Source organism: Martes martes (assembly GCF_963455335.1).
Source record: "Martes martes genome assembly, chromosome: 1".
NCBI lineage: Eukaryota > Metazoa > Chordata > Mammalia > Carnivora > Mustelidae > Martes > Martes martes.
The window spans coordinates 196,228,836-196,252,719 of NC_137888.1; the positions used below are offsets into that span (position 1 = coordinate 196,228,836).

Consider the following 23,884-nt stretch of genomic DNA (forward strand, 5'->3'; position numbering starts at 1 on the left):
CCCAGGGCCACCTTGCTGATCAGTCCTGGAGCTCAAATGTTGGCCAGGGCCTGTCTGAATCCTAGCTCTTCCCCAGTGCACTGTGCTGTGTCTCCTGACACTGCCGCCTAGGGCTGCTGTGGTGAGGTGAGGGCTGGTCGAGGCTTCTGAAACATTTCCTTTTGGGGTGGACTCCTGCATAGGCATTGGGATCTGAAACTGTGTGCTGCTACCTGTCAGCAACCAACATTGTGGTTGAACCGGCCCTCGTAGTTCTTAATATAATTACAAGACACCCTTCAGTAGTAACCATCAGGAACCTTTGGAAGAAATGAAGGGACCTAGAAATAACACAGCACACGTGAGGCCACACAGCGAGGGTGAGGGGAGAGGAGAGAGAGAGCAACACCTGGGCTTCCACTTTTATTGGGGTTGAGGGTAGAGGCCTGGGGGTTTTCAGGGCTCACTCGTTATTGGTGAATTTTAAACATAAGAGTGGGAATTTTAAGAAAAAAACCAGGTGGCCGTATGGTCAGTTACCAAAATCTGCCAAGATCTCGGAAACCAAGGAGCATCTGTGGTGGGGGGGGTGTCCCAGCTCTTCATCTGGTCATGGGCGGGCAGCGTGTTTATTCAAGATAGCCCTCTTCAAGTGGATGCCTCTCCAAAGTGGATGCCTGGGCAGTTGAGAAGTCCAGCACTTGCATTACAAACCAGAAGGAAAACCCCACACCTGTCAGGGCCTACGCTAGCCAAGTGCATTGGTTTCTGGAGGCCCAGGGCCCCAGTCCTGGTGGGCACACATAGCACACAGCAGACACGCGCACAATGGGCTTGCGTGCTTGGCACTGCTCCTGTTTTCGAGAACACCCCTCGAGCTCTGTGTCTGACCTTCACGTTCTCTTTAACCTCCAGAGCCTGTGTTTCTCCAGGTTCGAATGGGCATGCACGGGAGAGTTTGCTATCTTTGAGACTAGAACACTTTCCGACTAAAGCAAAATAGGCAGTAGGGTCCGGAAGCCAAACTGCCCTCCTTGGCTGATTGGGAATCCTCCCCTGTGGTCTCTCTCTCCTAGAACTCTGATGCCCACCCCGGTGAGCCTGGCCAGAGCAGAGCATCTTCCTAGGACTGGGCTACTGTGGGTCCATCCAGGAGATGGGCAGACTCAGAGATGCAAGCCAGCTGCTGGTGGGACATGTGCAGGCAACCTCGGGGAGCCCCAGTCGTAGCCAGTAAACTCTCCTGGCCGGGTAGAGTAGCCATAGCTCTGTGGCATGTGGGTAGCTGGCAAGCTTTGAGCCCAGTGATATCCTAGATTCAGAAGGGACAGGGGTGATGAGCATAGGCAGGAAACAGGGAGAGGCACACAGACCCATGGATGGGCAGCAGGCCCTGTGGACAGGCCAGCATTGATTCACCCCACTCGTATGTCCTGGCACTGGAGATGGAGTGGCTGGAGGAACTGGGCAGGGCTGGGGCAGGCATGGGCATTCGGGAGCACAGAGGCGCTGCTGATCAGGCGTTCCGGGTTGCAAAGCGAGTAGAGGCTAGGGTGCTGGGGTCAGGGGGAAGGAAGGCTGGATGAGGGCCTTCCAGTAGGGGAGGACCTTGGGAACTGGGCAAGGGGGTGCAGAGGCAGGAGGGGAGTTGTGCAAGGAGGTAGCCTGGAGTGGGGTGCCTTGTCAAGGTGCTCAAATTTTCTCCGAAAGGCAGTAGAGAGCCCTGGAGGACTGACAAAGGCGGGGGGTGACGTGGTGACATTTGGAAATTTGTGGAGGTCATGGTTTAAAACCCTGAGCCCCATGTGTGGCTGCCTTTATGGGTTACTGGGGCTTTGGGACCAGCCGAGAGTGTCAGTCTCACTAAGCACGTCCTTCCCTCTGGGAGCAAGTCCACGGAGGAAGGTTCCAAGACCAAAACTGGGGCATCTGCCATCTGTGTTCTTGGGTACGGTGTGGCTCTGGGAGTTCCACCCTGCTGAACATGGCGCACAGTGGTTCATGGGTTAAGAGAAGTGCTGATATGTACATAGAGTGGTGCCTGAATCTGGGGGGACCCGTGTTGGACTGGGATGGGTCCCCTTAGGAATCGCCTGCGCTGGGTGATTGTGGGTGTGTATTTGGCGGGGGAGTGGTGACAGAAGTTAGGCTTCTGCATTTGGAGACTGAAGCCTCTCAGGCAGGAACACTGATCCCTCATGTCCCCGGAAGTCTCTCTACAGCAGTTCGGGGTACCTGTCCCACCAGACACAGGACTCCTACCAGCCATCTGGATGCTCACACACAATGCCTGTTTTCCCAGGGGTTCTGCACTAGGGCGGGGTCGGAACATCCCTCCAGTTCTAGGCCAAGCCCACACTGGGGGTGGGGAATGGGCCTGGGGCTCGCCAGGAAGAGGGGTGACGTCAGAGCCAGCCTGGGCTTCAGGGTCTCCGGACTCTGAGGGGGCCTACTGGGGGCACGGGCTGCATAAGGAACCAGCGGGGGGCACTCTGTGGCCCACCTGCCCCTCCCCCCAGGCTCCTCCAGCCCTCACTGCCATGTGCTTGGATGGCACTCCTCACTCACGGCCTCTGCTCAGAAAGGAAGTCCTGGAAGGGGGCGCGTGGCCCAGATATGGGAGTACCGCCGCACTGCGTTTCTCACCAGTATTTAGAACTCATGTTTTCCAGGTTGTGGGTAATTTTCCACTTCATCCTTTGGAGGGGCTGTTCCTCTCTCCGTGTTTCTTTAAGCCCTGAGTGAGGACTGAAGGACTCCCTTTCTTTTCATTGTCCTTAGCCGGAAGTGGATTTCCCCATCCCTCCAGGCAGAGGCAGGAGTCAGGAGTCGGTGCAGAGCCAGCCCCAGGAGCCCACCAGCATGCCCCAGACGCTGACCAGCACGCTGGAGCACATCGTGGGCCAGCTGGACGTCCTCACCCAGGTAGGCCGGGACGTGCGTTCACCCCACTTGGCCTGGCATTTGGGCCATTTGAAGTTGGGCAGCAGGTGCTATATTTAAAAAAAAAAAAAAATCATCATAATGGATCTACTTTCCAGTCCAAATTAATGAAGTTGCAGTGCCTGCCTTGAGGTCCTGGCTCTCAGAGCCATCCAAGCTCCGGCCAAGCCACTGGACCCCAAAAATCCCCAGTGCTGGTCCTGCCAGGGTGTGCCCTCCCAGGGCCAGCCTGGGCCATAGCAGAGCTTTGAAAGAAACACTGTCCATTCATCCCGCTCATCGCGGGGTGGGCACCCTTCAGGGGTGTGCCAGGGAGCTGTGAGCAGTGAGTCAGGCATCTGGGAGCCCAGGCTCTGCTTTGAGCTGGCACTGCTCTTATCCTCCAAGCAACCTTGGCGAAATCCCTTTGGCTCCCCAAGCCCTGGTGTGCTCCTCTATGATGTGTGGTGGTCGTGGACTCCAGGTCCTGTTCGTGGTCAGGATTAGAGATGAATCTGTGGGAAGCGTTTGGCTTACGCCTGGCTCGAGGGAGCTGTTCAGTAAACATAAGCGGTGGTGCTGACCAGTGTCATCAGCAAGGTAGACGTGGGCCCAGGCCTCTGGAGCGTAGGTACATCTGGCAGTTGCTAATATGGAATTGGAGTACAACAGCTTCCCTAAGAACAGAGTGCCCTGACAAGAGGTGGCAGCTGGCACCGCAGGCACGAGAGTGGCCTTCATAGGGGGAAGCAGCCTGCCTGCAGGACTGGAGGGGGCCATGGGCACATCCAAGCAACAAGCAAAGCCCAGCGTGGCTGGCATGGGGTGTAGGTGGTGGGGGGGTGCCAAGGCAGGATTTAAAGGTCGTCAGGCCCCTTCCCCACCTCAGCTGTGGGTGCAGACAGCCTTCTCTTATGCCAACTTGTGGGTAGACCAAGGGTGTGGGAGGAAGACAAAGGAGCCCTGAGTTCCCTGGTAGAAATAGAGCTGAAGTGGCGTACCATACTTTCCCTCCCTCTGGATCCGTGGCCAAGTGAGAAAAGCTCTCCATCATGTCACGTGGCCCACGGCGTGTCATGGCGTCCCAGCTGGCACTGCACACCTTGGGCTCAGGGAAGGAAGGAACTTTGAAGGAAGAGGTCTGGCGTCAGTGGCTGGGGCTGGGGGGCGGTGGGGGTTGGGAAGACAGGCACATCAGACAGACATTTCTGGAAGCCTGTTAACCCTTGAGAAGAAGGCCTGTGCTGAGAGAGGTATGAGCAACATGCACATCCCCCATCTCACACGCGTCAGAAACCACCGAGCCCGCCTCATGTTCTTCACAGCCTTGTCAAGTGTGAGAGATCAGGGGAGGTGGAATCAATTAGAACTTTATAGGATAAAATTGGAAATTAAGTCTGAGAAGATGGTTAAAAATAGCTTCATTGGATCGCTTCATTGGAGTATAGCACTAGAAGCATTTCCCATCACTGTTTCAGGGGTGCACGCGGGAGGTTTTGTTACGTGTTAGCAGTTTGGAGTGTGATAGTAACTTTGTGAGAAACCGCCATCCCCGAGAATAATGAAGGCTTTCAGGTGGCCTGGGCCTCTGGCCCCAGGTCTGGATGGCTGTGTGGCACCCTCGTCCTACCTCACACCGTCCAGCCCCTTTGCAGATCCAAACAGCACTCCACCCCCGACCAGATGCCAGGCCCGTCAGCCAGGCACCTGCTCTGCCAAACAGTGTGCATTCCTGAATGTTCCTGATGGACTTGACACATCCTGAAGAGGAATCTTGGTTTCCACAGATGAAGCCCCCAGTCGAGGCCTCAGCCTAGTTTCCAAGTGGTAGGAGGTGCATTTATGCTCACTGGCGTGCTGTCCTTGAGTTTGGCTGCTGGTTGTTTTCCAGACGTACCTCCTCTCTTCCATTTGGGGCTCTAGCTGAGGTGTCCGAGCTACAGCCAGGCTGTCTCTTGTGGGATTGGGTGTTCCTTTCTCTTGGGACCAGTGTGGCTGTGGGCAGCCCCACCTCTGAAGCCCAGAGCCAGGTGACCCTGCTGAGCTACCCATGTGGGTCACTCAGCCGGGCTCTGAGCCTCCTTTGCCTGTGGGTATTGGCCTCACACACAACCTCGTCAGTGAGCACTCCTTGCCATCTTGACGTACCTCTGGAGGGGCAGGGGTATCTCAGCTACCCCCACAAGGACTCCTACCTCAGAGTCATCTGAATCATGCTGTTCCCCTGTGTCCCAGCCCTCTCACTGCCCCTTCCCTCCCCCACAAGGAAGTCTACTTCAAAGAGGGTTCTGAGAGGGAAGTTGCCTTCCGGGTCCTTCCATCCTCCATCCTCCAGAACATCCTCCAAGGAAGAACTGTGGGGGCTGCTGTGGCTGAGATGTTTACTGAGTGAGTCACAGAGCCTTCCGCCCCTGGTGACATGAGCAGGACACCCCACTGCAGAAGCCCTCAGTCCTCAGAGCCTGCCTTTCTGCTCAACAGGCTGGGGTGGCCCAGTGACTGATTCTTCCTCTCTGGATGTTCACGGCCCATTTGTGCCAGTCTGAAGGCCCAGGACCAATCTCAGTCGTCCTCAGTGGCCCAGAGGTCAGGCGGCTGAGCGCGCCCATGGAGAACAGTGGCTCAGCTTGCTTGGGTGTACGTTCTGGTGACCTTGGGCCGGGTGTTTAACCTCTGTGCCTCAGTTTCCAAATCTGGAACACACAGCTAATAAGAGTAGCCACTTCACGGGTCTATTGTGAGGATTAGTTGTGTTAGCTCATGTGAGGCTCTGTGAACAGTGCCCAGCAGCGCCGTGTGCTGCCCTTGTCATTAGTCAGGGTCTGGTGGGGGTGGCAGGGGGATCACAGCAACACCAGAAACACTTCCCCCAGTTCCCCCCTATCTCCCTGCCTGGAGGAGCCATGCCTCAACCCTTGCAGCGGGGGCGGCGAGTTCCCTTCGTTGCTTGAGCTCTCTCTGCATCTGGGGTCAGCAAGCGTTCAAAAGGCTCATCATCGCCTGGGAAGCAAACTCTCCTTGGGCTATGTGCAGCATCCAAAATCCAGCCCTTTTGACTCCCCAGTTGAGGTTGTACCATTTTATTTTTTTAGGAATGCCTTTTCTCTAAAGTGTTCTTCAAAACAGGTACACATTGTTCTTCAAAAGTGTACCCCTTCGGGGCGATAACTTTGGAATGGTTGCAAGGTTCACAGGCCTTTGTCCATCTCCCACGTGAGTGTTCTCTTTGGCCTGGCCTGGGAGTCCTCCCTATGGTATTGTTTGAAATGGGAAGTCCACAGAGGGTAGGGATCATGTCTTCTTTGTCATCTCCCTCCTCCCGCTGTTTATCTGAGCCCTGCAACTTTCCACAGGCACTCTTTCCTGGCCCTCATGTCATCCTCCCGCCTGGTGCCCAGCAGTTAGCACCATGCCAGGCGTGGGTAGGTGTGGGTAATGGCTTGTTGGGCCTGGACCAGCCCCTGGGGCCACTCAGCCTGGGACTTCAGGATGCTGGGTGATCCTGAGTTCAGACTACTGTAGGCCGGGGTTCCCCAGCTTCCCCTGCTGGAGAGTTTTGGTGTAGTCAGGGTTGGCTTCCTTGAGTCCACCTGCAAGCCGAACGTTAACCTGACAGTTAAGGCCAGACGTTGTTGCTCTGTGATCACAGAGCCTGGTAGTTCTGAGGTCCCAGGCTAGAGAGTACACTCCTTTGCCCTGACCCTTCTTTGTGTAGAAGACACCCCTCCTTACCCCTATGAGGTTGCCGTTTGGGGCTTCACGGATTCCTCCACTGTGCTCCTTGGGACCCCGATCCCAGCTGGATGCCGTGTTCCGAACAGCTGGGGTCTGTCTGGCCTTACACTCTCCTGCCAACTGTGGGGAGCAGAGTGACCACCAGCCCATCAGCTTGGACACACCTGCCCTCCCGGATCTGAGGACCAACCCCGTCATTCATCAGGTGATACTGTTCCCCAGAGCCTTATAAAGTGGGGACAGTCGAGCCAGCTCATATTTCCAAGCGCCGTTGGGAAGCCCTTGGTTAAATGGATGTGTTAGACCAGCACCAGCTGTTCTGTGAAGCACAGCACGAAATCCGTGTGCTCCCGGGAGAGTGTGGGAAAGCACCAGGCTAGCCAGGTAACACAGGAGTGTAGGGAGTGGACATTCCACAGGCCTCCGCAGCTGCTGGACTTGAGTCCCAGGAATGCCCTTGAGCTGCCAGTGAGACTCTAGTGGTCTGACTCGGCAGTAGGATGAGAGGGAGAGAAAGAAGAGCTCTTTCCCCAGGTCCAGGGAGGGGAGCCCAGGAGGTGACGGGGAACCGGGGTGCAAGAGATTGTTGAAAATCAGAGATGGGTCATGGGGCCCTTTAGAGATGGGAGCCTTGAACCTGGACCCAGGCATCTGGCCAAGATTGAAGCTCTTCGAAGACATATACTTATTGTGATAGCTATTCTTTGAATCCAGTTATCCTAATGGTTGTTGGGGGAAATGTGTTTCCTAATAATGGCGTTTAGATTTTTCTTTCTTTCTTTTTAATTTTTTAAATTTTATTTATTTGAGAGAGTGAAAGAGCCTAAGCAAGGGGAGAGGTAGAGGGAGAAGCAGGCTCCCTGATGAGCAGGGAGCCCAATGTCGGGCTCGATCCCAGGACCTTGAGATCATGACCTGAGCCAAAGGCAGATGTTTAACTGAGCCACCCAGGCACCAGGGTTTAGGTTTTTCTTTGGAAGCTTTTTGCTCCTCAAAACTCAGCATGGGAATTCTCAGGAGCTGCTAGGGCTAAGTGGGTGCCCCGTCTTCCTCTTGTGACCCTGTCCTCACACACACACACACACACACACACACACACACACTCAGAACCTGGAGAGAACACACACCTGTCCTATGGCTACCACAGGCACTGCCTGTCCCAAGTCTTCTCTTCCTGAGAAAGTTGGCTCAACCTTAGAGGACTATGAGGTCCAGAAAAAAAACTACTCTGGCCCACCTTTGCCTCTTTCTGTCTGTGTAGATCTGAGTAAGCCTTAGTTTCCTCCTCTGTAGATGGGAGACTTTGGGCACTGCCCATCTGCCTATCCCATGGGGTAGGCAGCAGAGGTTAGCACCTCACGTGGGGCCGGGACTTCCCTTAGGGCCTCCTTTCCATGAGTCGTCTTCCTATCTCTGCTCCCCTTGAGGAAGGACTCCAGGGTAGGCCCCATGGCTGCCAGACCTGCCTGCTTGGGGATGGGCCTTGCGTGTATCCAGACAGAGGCCCTGACCTTTCCTCTCATGTTCTTGTGGGGCTGTGTCAGGTGATCTAGGGGCCACTTTCCACCACTGGCCTGGCTACATGAGCTCACCTCCCGCGTTGTCCCCTTTTGCTTCCTTTGCGACTCCTGTGTGACAGAGCTTCGGGTGCTTTCTGGGATTTGCAGAGTCCCTGGATTTTCCTCAAGGGCCAGAAGTAGGGCCCTGAGGTGTGGACAGTACCCAGGAGCTGGGGAGGCTACAGCGAGGGGCCTGGGCCCAACAAACAGCTTGGAGGTTTTGCCTCTGAAGCCCACAGCAGAGTTATTTTCGACTCTAGTTTCACATCTTGCTGCTTTTTAAAAATACCAAACCATGAAATTCCTGCTCCAGCTATGTTTTTTTTATGGCACCCGTGCTTCGGGCTGGCCACAGCAATGCTGTGATGTCACGTTCAGGTTCCTGTGACTCACCAGGGGCCGCTGGGCTCTGGGACTAGAACATGCATGCAGTGGGAAGCAGGCGGGGGCAGGCCCACCCAACCCCGCCAGTTTGAGCCTCTGACATTTGAGTTCGTGAAATAGCCAGGTTGTAACTGTTGACCTAACTCAGCAGGGCCAAGGATTTGTGTCTGTGTGCTTCGGGGAGTTAGACTGTTGGGGAGTGGCCTGTTTATTTTGAGACATCCCGACCCTTCCCACCATGGTCCTGGTGGTTCCCTATTTGATGGGCTGCTTGGGTGAGACACCTAGTTCCATGCTGGCAGGGAAGGTGGGAACGCAGGGCCCGCCTGACCCCTCTCGGAGGCTCTCGGTGTACCTCTTTCCTGGGCAGATGAACTGTTGTTTGTACAAACAGACTCGATTTTGAAGCAGTTGTGCCATTTTAGCTGGGGGCCGGCCCTCCCAGGTGCGCCTGGACCGAACTGTTCGGGAGGGTGTAGAGTTAAAGTCAGCCTGCCCGGCTGCCCCACCCCCTGCCAGGACTCGTGTTTATAGGGTGTGTGCAGCCCTCCGATGGCAGCGGCCTGGAGTGGTGGTTGCGGGATCCCGCAAACGTGGTGCCTCTCTCCACACCAGCACATCTGGCCACCAGGCCTGCCCAGTCCAGAGAGTGTCTAGCTGTCCTTCTCTGTACAGACATTCAAGAGCTGCCCTTGGGCCAACATCAAGTTCAGGACAGCCTGCGCTCCCACCACTTGGGGGTTCAGAGACGAGATTTGTTTTTCCTCTGTCAAGAGGCTGCTTCCTGGGGACAGGACACTCTGGTCTGTGTCAGAGGCATACTTGGGGTCTGACTCCAGCCGGTTGCAGAGGGGCTGGGACCTGGCCCTTCCCCCACCCTGTTGCTCTTTTGGGCCATGTATCCACAGGCCCCTCTGGCTTTGCAAAAAGCAAAGGCTGGCACTGCTCAAGGCACTCAAAGATAGGCCAAGCTCATGTTCATGAATGCATGGCAGGCTGCATGGCAGCTCTGTCCTCTCTGCCGTCTGCGGTTGTGGCAAAAAGCATTCCTCTCCAAAGAAGCTGCAGATCGAAGGCCCCCCGCCCACCAGATGGGCTTGGGATGGCTGTGGTTACCTCCGGGGCCCAGAATGTTCACGGTCCTAGGAGATTTCTCCTGTGAGGCCCCGAGCCTGCTTGGGGTGGGAGGCGTAGGGGGAGGGGTGGGGGAGCAGGGGCTGAAGTGGGATAACAGGGCCCATGCAGGGGCATCTCTTTCAGACTGACTCCAGGATTACTCTAGAGGAAGGAAGAAGGGGACTGCGGGTGGTTTGCTCACGCTCTTCTGGGGACCCAGGGGCCCTCCGGGGAAGGGTTAAGCTGCAATAAGGGGCCTATGACTGTTCTGGTTGGACAAGCAGTGCCATATAGGCCTGCATGGCTCTGCAATGAACCAAGTCACAGCTGACCCTGTGGCCATTCGGCACTCTCCCAAATGAGGCCACTAGAGCAGGGGCAGGGAGAGCTACAGTCAGGCCGGCCACTTCCTTCCCCCTGCCCCTCGGAGGGCCCTCTCCGGGCCTGGACTGCCAGTACAGATCCTCTCCTTGACGGGGGAGGAAAGGCAGAAAGATGCTTTAAACTCAGGGAGGCATGGCTTGTGGAGGAGCGGGTCCATGCCTGCCTCCTTTCCAATTTGGGCCCAGCTGGTGGCTCCAGAAAACCATTAAAGATGAGAGGCTAGGTTTCCTACCATGGATCAGTGGGTCCTTGGCAGGGCAGGGAAATCCTGTGAGCCCTTCTTGCCTGAGCTGGTCCTCTTGGGCTGGGGCTTACCGCCTGACTTGCCAGGCTGTCCTGAGGCCTCCAACAAACTACCTGACAGTCTGTCTGACTTGGGATGATTGTGTTTTATTGGGTTGTGGTAAATTAACTACCACGTTCATTTATGGATTGTTGGAAAAGTCAGCTTCCAAAGAAACAGAATGCAGGGGGTGGTCAAAGCCAAGGTTCACGCCCCATGCTCGGCCCTGTTTGGACTCATTCTGGGATCAGAGTACAGCAGAACCTCTGGCACAGCAGTGACTAGCATCCTGCACTTTGGGGCTGTCCCCGTTAGACCCTTGCCTCCCTGGTGGCCCGCCCAGGGCTGACAAAGAGATGACCTTGCCCTCAGGCCAGGGTGGGTGGGATACGCAGCTCAGATCTTCTGTCCTGGTGCAGGTAGCCCTCCATGGGTCCCAGGAGCATTTGGTTTTATGGATGGTGGTGAGTGGACCTACTTTTAATAGCTTCTCTTTTGTGGGTAAGTAGTAACATGGAAAAAGCCTGTGTTCATTTAAAAGGAGCTGCTTTTAAGTCACAAGGAAGGTAAATTAGCCAAGATTCCTTAATCCCATGGCTAATCCACCAATAGAAAATAGTGTTTCATGTACTTCCTGAGGAGAGCTAATCCTCCTTAGAGGTGGGGGTTGGGGGATGCAGAAACGTCAGAGAAATCCTATATCCCTGAGATAATGTGAAACAGAAACATAGACCTATGGGCTCGAGGGACAAAGGCTCATTTTTTGTTGTTAGCAGCAAACTGGGGGGTGAAAAGGGTTGGTTAAAAAGACAGTTGCTGAGCCTGGAGAGATTGGGAGGAATTTCTTCAAAAACACATTTTGTTGTGTATCGACTGTGTGTGATCCTAGACAAGTTAGTCTGTCAGACGTCAGCGTGAGAGGGAGTCTCCTTCTTCCCCTCTACAGTTCAGGGCTCAGAGCTGTTAGCCCTCATCAAATGAGGTCTGAGGTGGGAAGGGGAGGAAGTGGGCTGCTTCCTGGACTCCCAGCCCACTCTCTGCACCCCCACATCCTGCTGAGGCCAAGGCCAGCTGACAGGGGCCCCTCCAGCCTACCTACCCTCCAACCCCTCCCCCACTGTCCCCTCAAGCCTCCCAGGTCCAATGCCCAAGCTAGGGGGAGGGGAGCGGGTTCCTTACCAACCAGTTGGGCTCATGGGGACCTGGGCTGGTTGGGGCAGGACCCAAATTCTCTGTATCTCCGTGGTGCTCAGGGCCGGGCATTTGTCCATCTAGTGCCCCATTGGCACCTACTGTGTGCTAGGAGCTGTGCCTGGAAACAGGAGGACAGCGGTGAGCAAGAATTGACAAAAACCCCTGTCCTCGTGAAGCTGACGTTTAGATTGATGGAGGTCAACAGGCTGTCAAGGGCCAGCATCTGCACCTTCAACTTGAAGGCCCCTGTGCCACAGACGACAGGGTGCCAGACAGAGGCTGGGGCAGAGAGCCAGAGCCCTGGCTGGTGGGAAGGGCAGGGCTCAGACCAGCAGCCCCATTCTCAGGAAAGTGTGCTGGCCCTTCCAGCCCACATTCACCCCACAGACATAGGGCAACTGGCTGGCCAGGGCACTATCCCCAAGACAGGGCACTGCGTGTGCACACGCATGTATGTGTGCTCACACGGACGTACACCAGCAGACAAAGCTGGAACTGGCAGGAGACGAGGCAGAGCTGTGCGGGCGCTGAACCTGGCAAACCCACTTTGTTTTGATAGCTCACAAGACCCCACAGCAAAGAGATTCCCCTTTTCTTGCATCTGTTTTAGATCTTTAAAATCTGAGTGAAGTCAAAACCATGCTATGGGGGAGATTAATTCCACATTTTTCCATCTTTGCTATGAAACCAAAGGAAAGTTCGACATTCTGTGCGGTACAGTCAAGACAGGGGCCTTGAGCCAATGGCCAATGCCAGGATGTTTCCCGCAGCCTGGCACCAGGGTCCCCAGTGGTGTGGTTGGGCAGCTGTGCCCTCTCCCGAAGCCCCAGGGCGCCTGGGACACTACCACCAGTAATCTGGCTTCTGGGGTGGGGGGCGGGGGCTGCTATGCCCTCGCCCCTGTGGGAGACCGCCTGGAGGAGCCCAAAGCAACCACAAGCCTGGAAGTGATTAAAAGGAATTTTCCGTCACAAGAGAACTTTAAGGAGCAGCCAGACCACCACGTGCCCTGATGGCTCAGTCCCTACCAGGCCTGACCACAGGCTGCCTTCTTCGGGGCCCCATCAAGCCCCATCTGTGCACAAGGCCCCCTGCAGCCCAGAGCTCCGCCATGGCCCCTGTGAGGTGGGGAGCCATGTTGCCCATAGTACGCCCCCGTGTCCAGAGCAAGGGCCACATAAATATGAGCTGTTAGTACAGGATTACAGTGGAGCCCAGAGAGATGCATAGTACAGATGAGGAATCTGAAACCTTGAGTCCGGTAGCTTGCCCAAGGCCGCTCAGCAAGCTAGGAGTCCAGTTCAGATCTGAACCCAAGAAGAACAGCCCTGGAGCGTGTGCTCTTACCACAGGATGAAGGTGGGGACCGGAGGTTACCATGGCAGCATTTTCCAAGGGCCCCCCCTGTGCTGTGGCCAGGACATCCTGGGAGAGGAGGAGGACAGGCACCGAGTGTGGGATGGGACCAGGAGGTCTTCAGGGGGAGGAGGGCTGGAGTGGGGCTTTGGTCAGAGAGAGCCGTGGAAACAGCGCAGGCCTGGAGTCCAGCCTTTAGCCCTGAGCTCCTGCACAGGAAAGCGACATGGGAGAAGCATCATGGAGGTGAAGGGTGACCCAGGAGTCCCGGGAAGCTGAGGCAGCAGAGGGGGTGGCCCTGGGGTAAGGGTAGCCTGCCTGGATCCGGTGAGGGCACTCCTCGAGCAGAGCCCTGAGGTGAGGGCGTTGCCCAGCCTGATTCAGCAGCCAGCGGGGTCGCAGACAGCACAGTCCAGTCACGGGATTGGTTTCCTGCACCCTGTCAGCCCTTCCTGCAGCCCTCCCCTGCTCCAGCACCCCTGTGCTCAACACTCCCCGTGCCCTCTCCCAGCCTTTGGGCCGTTGCCCGGGGCTGCCTCCGCCCTGCATACTTCACCTTCCTCCCTCCGACTTTCTCCCCACTCGGTGGCCCTGGCACACAGCTGCTTGAGTGGCACCCCCCACCCCAACCGCTTCGCCCTCTTGCCTCACTGCCCGTCTTGCCCCTTCAGGCACTGGTGGCTCTGTCTCCTGGCTTCCAGCTACACTGCTGTCCTAGGACAGGTTTAGTTCCCCTCACCACTGTGCCCCGAGCCTGGCAGAGTGCTTGTGGGGGTGGAGGGGGTGTCACTTCTGGTCCACCTATCTTCCATGGTCTGGGAGGCCTGGGAGGGGCCCCGTGCTGCACCCAAGGCTCTACTGAGAGCAGGAGGCGGATGTGGAGACGTTCTCTGGCTGGGGTGGGGGGCCGTAGGAGAGAAGCCTGGGATGGGGTGGGGGGTGCTGTGGGAAAAGCTGGGGCGCAGCCTCCATATGCAGGAGCATTCTGTAAGGAACTGGCTGGATAACTGAGAAGTGCACATAGAACGGCTGGCTGGTCTCCCTTGGTCTTTCTCCCGCCTTCCAAAACATTACTCACTGTTAGTCGTGGCCGAGCTGCTTCGCCAGAAGTCAGCCCAGACAGGACAGGTGCAGCAGCCACGCCAGTGCCTAGAAGCCCCCACGAGCCGGTCTCCTGCTGGCGGCAGGTGTCGGACCTGACAGATGTGGGGATGTCAGGAAGGCCCTATTGGTGTACTGTGGTGCCCTCGGGGCTTTGTGGAAGTTGGGCTCCAGTTTTGCTGCTACATTTGCCCTCAGGCTATATAGGAGAGAGGCTTTCAGCAAAGGTCGAGGTAGCAGCCATGCTCTGGGCGGAGGAGCAGCTGCAGAAGGCGCCCTGGCTCGGAGGGTCTGCCCTGGGTCTGTGTTCTGAAGTGCCAGGTCACTCCCTTCCGTCTCACCTCCAGCTGAGGCACCACTTGGCCACGGTCAGTTCCCAGGCTCAGCCTCTTCCCCCAGACTCGCTCTGGAATCAGCTTTGAGAACTGGCCACTCTGAAACTTGCTCAGACCTGTGAGTGTGATAAGGCAGTTCCAGGGAGTGGAGGCTTCCCTGTTCCTGTCCCCTGTGGCTGAGGGCCCTGGGGCCCCTCATCCACCTTCCCCGTGGCCACCACACTCTCTTCCTTGTTCAGCTACTCCAGACCAACCACACTGAACTCCATGATAGTTCTAAGTGCACCATATTCTTCTGTGCATCAGGGCCTTTGTACCTGCTGTACCTGGGGTTTGGAATTCGTTTCCTTCAGCTCATCTTGTATTGTCTCCTCACAAAGGCCTCCCAAGCCCTGGTCAGAGTTGGAGGTCTCCTAACCAGGTCTGTCAGCCCCAGAGTAGGTGAGCCATGTCAGGGTCCTGGACTTCACTTGGATCTCACTCTGTGTGAACACATCCTGCTCCTTTTCTTGCCTTGTCCCCAAACACGAGTGAAAAGGGGATGAAAAATGATCTGAAAAGCAGGTAGAAACAAGGACTAGGGGAAGGAGCTGAGGAAAAAAATGCAAGACAAGCCTGCCTCAATAGGAAACCAGTCTGGGGAGAAATAAGAACCCAGCAGGGCTGAAAGAAGGGGAGGTCATGCCGTGAGGAAGTGGGGGGCCAGGAAGTAGGCAGAAGGGACAGAGGAGAAGCCCACCAAGCCCAGGGAGAGCACGATGGCAGAACTGGTAGGGAGAGAGTGGTCCCCAGAGGACTGCACACTGCTCTATGAGGCGGGCGGGGCCTCCGAGGATGGGGGAGTCCTTCTCTCAGGGAGCACTGGACTCTCACCTCCACACGATGCCCGTGCAGAGCCCGTGGGAGCATCCTGGCTCCCCAGCCTTGGCACCAGCCCGCTCGGGCAGCGCACTCAGGCAGACACCCTGCAAACCCACTTTGGCCTCTGACGGCACTACCGTCTCCTGAGTCCCTGTCACACACCAGGAGTCGGGGCCTCCCCTTGGCCACCTCGGAAGTTAGTGGAGATACACACCCCAGGCGCTGTCCTTCACAGGGCACCTAGACTGGCCCGTCTAGCCCTTGGGGGGCATGGGGACAGTGTGGGGGGAGCTGGGCTCTGCTGTTCCAGCTGCCAGAGCCCCACGGCCTCAGGCAGGCATCGGAGACCTGGATGCCTGTCGGTAGAAGGCGTCTAAGGCCATGAGGTATGGAGCCATGGTATCTGTGGAAATGTCCCCCGTGCTGTGTTGTCTCCCACTTGGAGTTGGGGGCCCTGGGTGCCAGACGTGTGGCTGAGGACTGGCATTTTGGTGCAGCTTCTTTGAGCATCACTCAGGTTCTTAGGGGACTAAAAATACAAGCCTGTCACTTTAAAATCGGTTATTTTTAGACCCCACTCAGAAGGCCGTTCAGGGTGTTACATGAACCGTCTTACACGTCTTGAACTGTGAGTGAGAGAAGCTGCTCTCCTGTTAATGTTGACTTGACGGGGGACAGATCAGTGTCTGCTGTCCCCTGAGCAGGAAAATGAGGGTTTGAGTGAGATGCCCTTGTTCAGCCTTTCCCGGGAGGATTTTCCTCTGGAGAGCTCAGGCAGCCAAGTCAGGCTGGAAACCATTCCCTGCCCCAGCTGGAGCTGGCCTCCCTTGTGCTCGTTGTTTCGGTCCCCAACACCTCTATCATCCTCCTCCCTGTCCGGTCCCCTGTGGTGGGCTGTCCCTTCTTTGTCAACCACTGAGGGGCCAGGCTGCTTTCCAGGAGGCTTTAGTGGTATCCCTGACATCCTTGTGCCCCTGATTCTGTCTGAGACCCGGGGGCTTATGGGTCCATTGCTCTCCCCCCTTGTGTCCCCCACTCTGCCCCCAGCAGTGGAGATGATGTCAGCAAAACAAAGTAGCCTTGCCGCTGGCTCCGGTCCCCTGCCGGGCCCTCAGAGGGGCCTCACACTTGACCTGTCCTCTCCGGAGCCCATTCTCACCTCTCTCGCGGTGCCGTCCTGTCCCTTCTCCCATTCCCCCCCGACTTACCACTGGGTGCTGGCGGTTCATACCTCGTGGGTATGTCTGGTTAGGCCTCTAACACACCTAACCAGGGCCATGCAGGCCCTCCCCAGAGCATCCCCGTGTGGCAGCCAGAGGGGTCTGCTCCCCACTCAGCCTAGGACCACCAACACCATCCTGTGCTCATCCTGGCATGGCCGGCTGCACCTTGCCCCATCTCCGGCTTCCATGAGGCCCTTCCTCATTCCTGCACAGGGCCCTCCTTTGCTCTGTCCCTCCTGTTCCTTTCTTTCCCTGCCACCTCTGGGCTCTGTGCTCACTGATCCTTTGGGCCCAGCACCCTCCTTGCCTGCTTGTCTGGTGAACTCCTTAGCCTTTGCTCACCCCTCCCTTCCCCCCGCCCAGACCCCTCGGTTCTTCCCAGCACACCCTCCTGCTCTGTCCTGCTTCTTAGTACTTGGCCTCCGGACAGGGTGTGCACCCAACGAGTCCCACTGAGTCTGTGTACCCTTGTCAACCTCGGTGACATAGGCCAGCCCAGGGATCACGTGCTGAGGGTGAGTGCGTGAATATAGTCTGGGGCAAGGGTCTGCAAACTTTCTTAACAGTAGCTATCAGGCTTTGTGGGCCAGAGGGTCTCTCACAACCGTGCAACCCCATCCTTGCCAGAAAGCAGCCATAGACAGTATGTAAACAGGTGGGCATGGCAATAAAATCTTATTTACGAAAGTGGGCAGCAAGCTAAGTGTGCCAGGCCTCAGTCTAGAGAAACAACAGAATACGTTCAACAGCAGGCAGGAATGTTCCTAAGGGCACTATTTCCCATGACCAGGGCTGTGGCATCCTGGAAATCGCCAGTGACAGCAGCAGCAGAAAGTGGTTCAGAAACAAGCCCTCCAAGGTGACCCGCTGACCAGGTGTGACTTTGAGGATGAAACTTCTGGGTCTCCTGTGACCTTGCCCTCCCATGAAGCTCCCCCGTGGCTGGCAGGTGAAGGCTGTGACCTTGGAAGTAGAGGGTGTTAGATGAGGGGTGACGGTGTCCAGGAGTGGGGTTTGAATTTTTTTTTTTTTTTTAATTTGACAGAGAGAGAGATCACAAGTAGACAGGAAGGCGGGGGGTGGGGGGGAGCAGGCTCCCTGCTGAGCAGAGAACCTGATGTGGGGTTCGATCCCAGGACCCTGAGATCATGACCTGAGCCAAAGGCAGAGGCTTAAACCACTGGGCCACCCAGGCGCCCCAGTGGGGTCTGAATTCTGCTTCCTGTCACTGTGGTTCAGGGAGAGAGTAGTCAAGCCCTGTGTTGTCAGGGGTGGGGCACGAGCAGGGAATGGGGTGAGTTCTATGGAGTGTTTGGGAATTGATCACTTATAGTGAGTGACATAGCCCCCAGTGAAAGAAAGCATCTAAAATTCATGTTTTCAGGTGGTTTCTTATCACATATCTATTAAAAGGTTCTTGTTGATAATGTCCCTCTTGTCCATATAACATTGCCTTTTTGTAGCCAAAATTGTGACTTTTGTGATAATTGCAAACCTAAATGTCCAGTCAGGTGAGAGAGTGCTTTGTGGGGTTTGGGGGCATCTGAGGCCTGGGAGCCACCTCTGAGGGTGGCCTGATGGTGTGAGGAGGCTGCTGGGTGATGCTGGGGGGTTGTTCGTTCCCATTGCTTCTGCTCATTTAATCTGGAGCCACTGGGCCGGGTGACCTGGACAGGACAGAGGTGTCTTCTGGAGGATAAGAACAGAGATCCACGAGGTTCTCCTTAGACTGCCTGAGTTTGGGCTTTGGGTGGGGGACACACAGGCCTCCTGGGGTTACATGGTTGGTACCCTTCAGGCATGGCTGGAGCAGGGGCAGGAGGAAGGCCAGGCCTCACCTTATTCATTCACCATGAGGACAGAGCGAAGGTGCATCTCGCGCTGCTTTAGCCCAAATTCTGAAGCTGGGCCCCCTCAGTTCACGGCCCTGGCTTGTCATTTATAAGCTGTGTGACTTCAGGCAAGCTGCGTAATAGCACCGTGCCTTGGTTTCCTCATGTGAAAAATGGGGATGATGAAGCCTCCCACCCCCAGAGGGTTTTTGAGGAGTGCTTGGCGTATCATGAGCTCTCCGTGAACGGCAGCGGCCAAGAGCGGCCCCTGGAGCTGAGTGTGTCAGAAATCATGAGGATGACCGTCACCCCCCCACCCCCCAGCTCCCCCGAACCTGTCCTGGGTCTTCCCACCAGTCTCCCTTCAAGTCTGGACTCCTTACTCCATTTACAGCGGGGACTCGAGTAAGCTGCCCGGATGGCACAAGGCCCAGGGAGAGGGAATGAGTTGCCTGGTTTCTCCACAGTCCACAGACAGGAGGGACCTTTCTGAAGGAGTTTGGACCCCAGCATGCAGGAGGCCTAGGAGATGGGTCACCTTGCCCGGACAGGTCTGCCCAGCAGCCAGAGCCCTGGCCTCCTCAGCCGCTTCTCCACTTTCCCTTTGCCCTGCTGCAAGGGCAGAGGCCTGCAGACAGCTGGGTCAGTCAGGGCTGCTTCCCTCATTGGCACCTGCCACCATACCTCCTTGGGGACTTAACAAGCTATGGGACTTAAAAGGGGGAGAGGCTGGGACCAGACCTCTGGCCCACCACTCCTCCACACAGAGAAAGGGGAGGGGCCTGTGGGCCCCGGGGCTGCTTGCGAGGCCAGCCCTCATTTGCCCTGAGTGGAAGGAGAGTGAGAGGGTGGGTTGGGGGCAGGGGTGACGGCGTCTGGAAGACTGTGGGGCTGTTTGCTTCAGTAGTGCACCTCCCCACCTTCTGGGGCAGGTGGGCCTCATCTCTGGGCACCATGTGGCAGGACCCAGAGTGCAAGGCGGGGTGAGCAGCCTGCTTGGCATGGCCCTGGGCAGCTGGAAGAATGGACTACGGCCTCTGCCTTCTGAATGCTGAGGCAGCACGTATTTACTGAGGCTTGTGGTATGCCTGACATGTGAACAAGGCCATGCAGTACAGCCTGGAACCAGTCCTTGCTGGGGACGCCCTCGCCCTCCCATGTGCTATCCCCAGTGCTTTCCCCTTCCACCAGAAGCCCCAGCAGCTGGGAGGCTTGGTGGCACCATAGTGGCCTGGGCTGAGTCCCTGCAGATGGCCCACCCTCCCTCTTGCTGTCTGTACCGCCAACCCTGAGCATGTTTGACCTCTGTTCCTTGAGTGCCCCAAAGGCACCCATTCGGTCTCAGGGGAGATCTTTTTCCGTGGCGGAGGGAAGGCACATCAGCAAAATCAGGCATTGGGATTTCTAGGTTTCACTTGACCTTGAGAGACACCATTTTCCATGAAAACGACACCCCATGCTTTATTAGAGTAGGATTATTAAGGAAAACTTGTGGAGCAGAGAACACCGGACAATCTTCTAACATACAGATAATCCAAAAATCGTCCTCCTCTCCCTGGCCCATCCTTCCGGCTCAGACGGGGGTCGGGTGGGATCAAATGTGAGTGCGAAGAGCCTGGTGGACCTCATCCCTGGATGGTGACTGTCACTCAGCATCTGGGCAGAGCTGGGGGGCGCTAGAAGTAGAGACCAAACAGAGATGATGACTCTTCCAGAGTCGGTCGCAGCTGGAAAAGGGGAGAGGTGGGGGAGCTGCAGGTTTTGAGGAGTCGTGGACGTGAAGCCTTTCTGTCTACAACAGGCCACGAAGCCCGTCCTCAAAGCTCCCCAGGGGAGGGCCCACAACCAGCCGGCTCCCTCCTTCCAGGGCCTGCAAGGGAAAGATGGGTGTGCAGTTATGTTTAAAGAAGTGTAAAATGGACAAATGGCCATATTTCTACTGAGCAGAAGCATGGGCCACCCGTGGAACTAAGTGGAGGCCTCGTGAAATGCATGGCACCCCCGGTTTTGACACTCGCCCCGCACCCACTGCCTCCACATTTGCGGATTCGGTCCCTGTGGAAAGTTTAAAAGGGCGGGGAGGGGGTGGGCATGGAGGAAGAGCAGGCTGGCTCCCCCACTGTGACCTGGAGTCCAGGGCCATCGGAAAAAGTCTGGATGGGGAAGGATTTGGGAGCTTGGCTCAGCACGCGTTTCATAGCAGCCAGTGGAAACTTCCAGGAATGCTGCTTTGGGCCAGCCAGGGGCTGTTTCCGCCGCCCCTTTTACGAGGTACAGACCCCTCAGCGGCTTTTGGCCAGCACGGGGGGAGTGTGACTGTTCCCTTCAGCCCGGCTCTGCCTCTCGGGATGCAGTGCTCCTTTTCAGGCTCAGGCCTGTACTCCCGGGTTCAGAGCCCCTGCAGCCCAGGTCAGCTCCCTCAGAACGGGCCAGCCGCCCTGAGGAGCAGCCGACATCCGTGTGGGATGCTGCGAGAATTTATAGCAGCCCGAGAGGGTAAACTCCTTCCCAAAATGCTTCAATGGTTTATTAAATGTATGAAAGGAAAATTTCCTTTTCATTGGACCAAGGCCCAGAGCCTCCTTGGAGCCTCAGGGAAGGTGGCAGAACCTCTTGGGAAAGCCCATAGATAAATGGGTAAAATTAATAGAAAGTATTGTTTCTTAACCTGACCCCTTTCTGCTGGCCGTCAGCTGCACAGCACAGGGACCAAGCCTGCCTCGCTCATGGCGGATTCACCCCGGGCCTGGTGCAGGCCTGGCACTACACAGGCACTCCTCCAGCCCTCGGGGAGGAGGTGAAGGAGAACTCAGCCGTCATGGCCAGCCTGCGGTGGGCTGGGCGAGGGCTGGGCTTGGCTGTGTGACTGGTGGGCAGGCTCTGGGCAGGAGTCCTTGAGGGCAGTGAGCCAGCTGCTCTGTGGGGAGCACACGGGCTCCCAGACAGCACTGCCCCTCTGCCAGCACTCTGTCCCAAGCCAGAGAAGGTGGGCACGTTTTTTACAGCTTTGCCCAGCAGCCATGTCTGCAAGCCTGGCCCCAGCCCATGAGGCACATGCCTCCCCGGCACGTGGGACTAGGGGCGTTTGGCAAGCCAGACGGCTGGGTCCACAGGCCAGCCATGCTGGGTGGGCAGGAGAGGACAGGGAGCCACGGGCTCAGCCTCCGGAAGCCAACATGATGACAAACGTTGCCAGCATGGGTCAAGCTAAGAAGTGCTGGCCACCATCTTGAGTCACCTCCTAGGCTCCGGGATTCCTGTGACCTTGGCATTGTCCTTCCATTACAGAGGAGAAAAGGGGCTCAGAGATGGAGTTAGGGCCTGTGTCTCAGACGACCTATTCCTGCAATGGTCCTCATTGGACTCGGACAGGCAGAGGCCCTCCTAGGCTCAAAGTCGCTCAGTCACTGACCTCCCAGCCTGGGAAGCCCCTCCAGGTGTAGAGGTGAAGGGCCTGAGACGTGGGCACGACCCAGATGGGGTGCCTTCATTCGGTGGTGTTGTTTTCTTACCTTTGGAATGGAGATGGGTGATGATCTCCAGTTGATTGTGGGCAGAAGCCTAGTCCAAATGAGGAAGTAGTTCTGCTCTGGACTCCCATCTAAAGGGCAGACTTCCGGGGGTGGGGATCCTGACCCTTGGTTGTCTTGGGGAATGACCAAGGCTGTGGGGCCCGCTGCCTCCCTTCCCTGTGTCCTCCCCTTGCCTGCAGACATCAGAGGACAGCCATGCAGAACCAGGAGGAGACACAAAGGCCAAAACCGTCCCTAGCAGCCACCAGAGACAGGGACCTGGCAGGACGACAGGCTGGGCTGCCGAGTAGAACTGGTTGAGGGGATTCCCAGGGCAGCCCTGTAGCCCCTCTGTCCCCTGAGGCCTGACTGCGCCATTTGTCTTGCAGACAGTCTCCATCCTGGAGCAGCGGCTGACGCTGACGGAAGACAGGCTGAAGCAGTGCTTGGAGAACCAGCAGCTAATCATGCAGAGAACACCACCGTGATCAGGGGAGCCAGGATCAAGAGCTCGCTCGATTTGGGGAGGGGGGGAAATGGCAGGCCGGGGATTTGTACTGGGGGAGTTGGGTCAATAAACGAAGGGGATTCAGCTCCACCCCCGAGGTTAGGCACTTCTGTCTCCCACCTGCTCTCTGCCCCCGGAGGCTTGCCACCTGCCAGCAGAAGGCCCCTCTGGGCAGTGCCCACACACACACAGAGGACTGCATTTGGTTTAATGGGAAGGAGTCACTTGAAAATGTTTGCTACCTCGGAGTCCTAATGGGCCCGAAGATCACAACACACGCTCCCCCCAGAAGAGGGGGGAGGGCCCCCCTCTTCTGGCCTCCCCAGGCCACCTTATGGGGGTTTGTCGCCCTCTCTGCTGAATGGCTGGCTCTTCTCACCCATGACAGCTTAGGAGTGGACTGACTGCCCGTTGGATGGGCCAGCCAGGAGTTTTCTCTAAGTATGACAAAAGGCTCCATGGGGGCCATCTGAGTCAGGTTAGTCCAGGAACAAGCATGCGGTGGGGCGGCGGTGGCTTCACTATGGCCTGGATTTCTGCCCCACACGTGTTCAATGGGGCCCAGTGGCTTCCTCCTCTGTACGCCTGAGGGTGAAGGAATCTGAAATTAAAATGGACTTTATTGAGCTTGTCATAAAAGTGGCTTGTTCTGAGTGAGACCTCATCAGTGTTCCCCCCACCCCCCAGGGCCCCTAAAGGGAGAATGAAAGCAGTGGCTTCGGAGGGCCCTTGCCAGGTCACCTTGGGCACTCGGGACACTCATCTGCATCTGCTCAGGGAACTGGGGGAGCCAGGACAGCCAGAGCCCCAGCCCAGCACCTACCTCCCTCTGGCTGGCCTCAGCCAGTCTCGTCAGTTGGGTCCTGGAGGACTCAGGTAGCTGCATTTCCACTTACTCCGGAGGGTTCCCACAGGCTTCTTCCCGTGCACTGCACAGGGAGAGCCGGGCAAGTGCCCTCCACATGTCTGGGTGCCGTCTGTGTCTCCGACATTTGGCTTCTTGGGGCCCAGCCAACCAAGGAGGTATTTATCCTTCAACATACCTGCTGTGCCCTGGGGGGCCGGGGGGGCCACGTTAGATCTTCTCAGGAGCTGTTGGTACCACGCAGCTAATGAGCTTCCCAGCCTCTGCGGCTTCCAGGTGGGAGCAGAGCCTGAAGGCTGGGAGTTGGGGCCGACATGGAGGCGGCCTCCATGGAGCCCAGATGAACGGCAAGAATGGGGAAGCTGCTTCCCCCAGCTGGTGGGGGAAAAGCCGCAGTCCAGGGTCAGGCTTCAGCCAGCTGTGTAGCCTTGACAAGGTCACATAACCTCTCTGAGCCTCAAGTTCTTGTTTCAGGCAGGGCTGGTAAGTACCCCTCCAGGGGCTTAGGAGGTAGACGCCCTCCCCCCGGAGCTGTGAGTGGGCAAGAGGCTGCCAGGCAGGCCTGCAGGTCTGAATTGGCGGGTAAGGCGCTCAGATTCCTCAGGAGGTCAGGAGCTCCCCCTGCGTGAAGGCTCTTAGGTAGTCTGGGCAACGCTAAGGGAGCTTGCTCAGGACGCCCTTGTGGGGCCGTCTGGTCATCCCCTCCCACACTGGACCTGTGGGAGCTTCCAGACC

The 23,884-nt window shown here is 56.9% G+C and overlaps 1 protein-coding gene across 5 annotated transcripts in view; it reads left to right on the forward strand.

The window, feature by feature from the left end:
• POC1A (POC1 centriolar protein A) overlaps positions 1–22,910 on the forward strand; it is a 68,763-nt gene extending 45,853 nt beyond the window's left edge. For 4 of the 5 annotated variants that reach the window (XM_080830112.1, XM_080830113.1, XM_080830111.1 and 1 more), the window contains exons 10-11: positions 2,761–2,904; positions 22,166–22,910. In XM_080830112.1, coding sequence (XP_080686238.1) covers positions 2,761–2,904; positions 22,166–22,264 — 243 coding nt within the window. In that variant the 3' untranslated portion in view covers positions 22,265–22,910. The remainder of the gene's footprint in view (positions 1–2,760; positions 2,905–22,165) is intronic. The other variant, XM_080830115.1, reaches the window with a different exon arrangement.
• Positions 22,911–23,884: the final 974 nt, after the last annotated feature.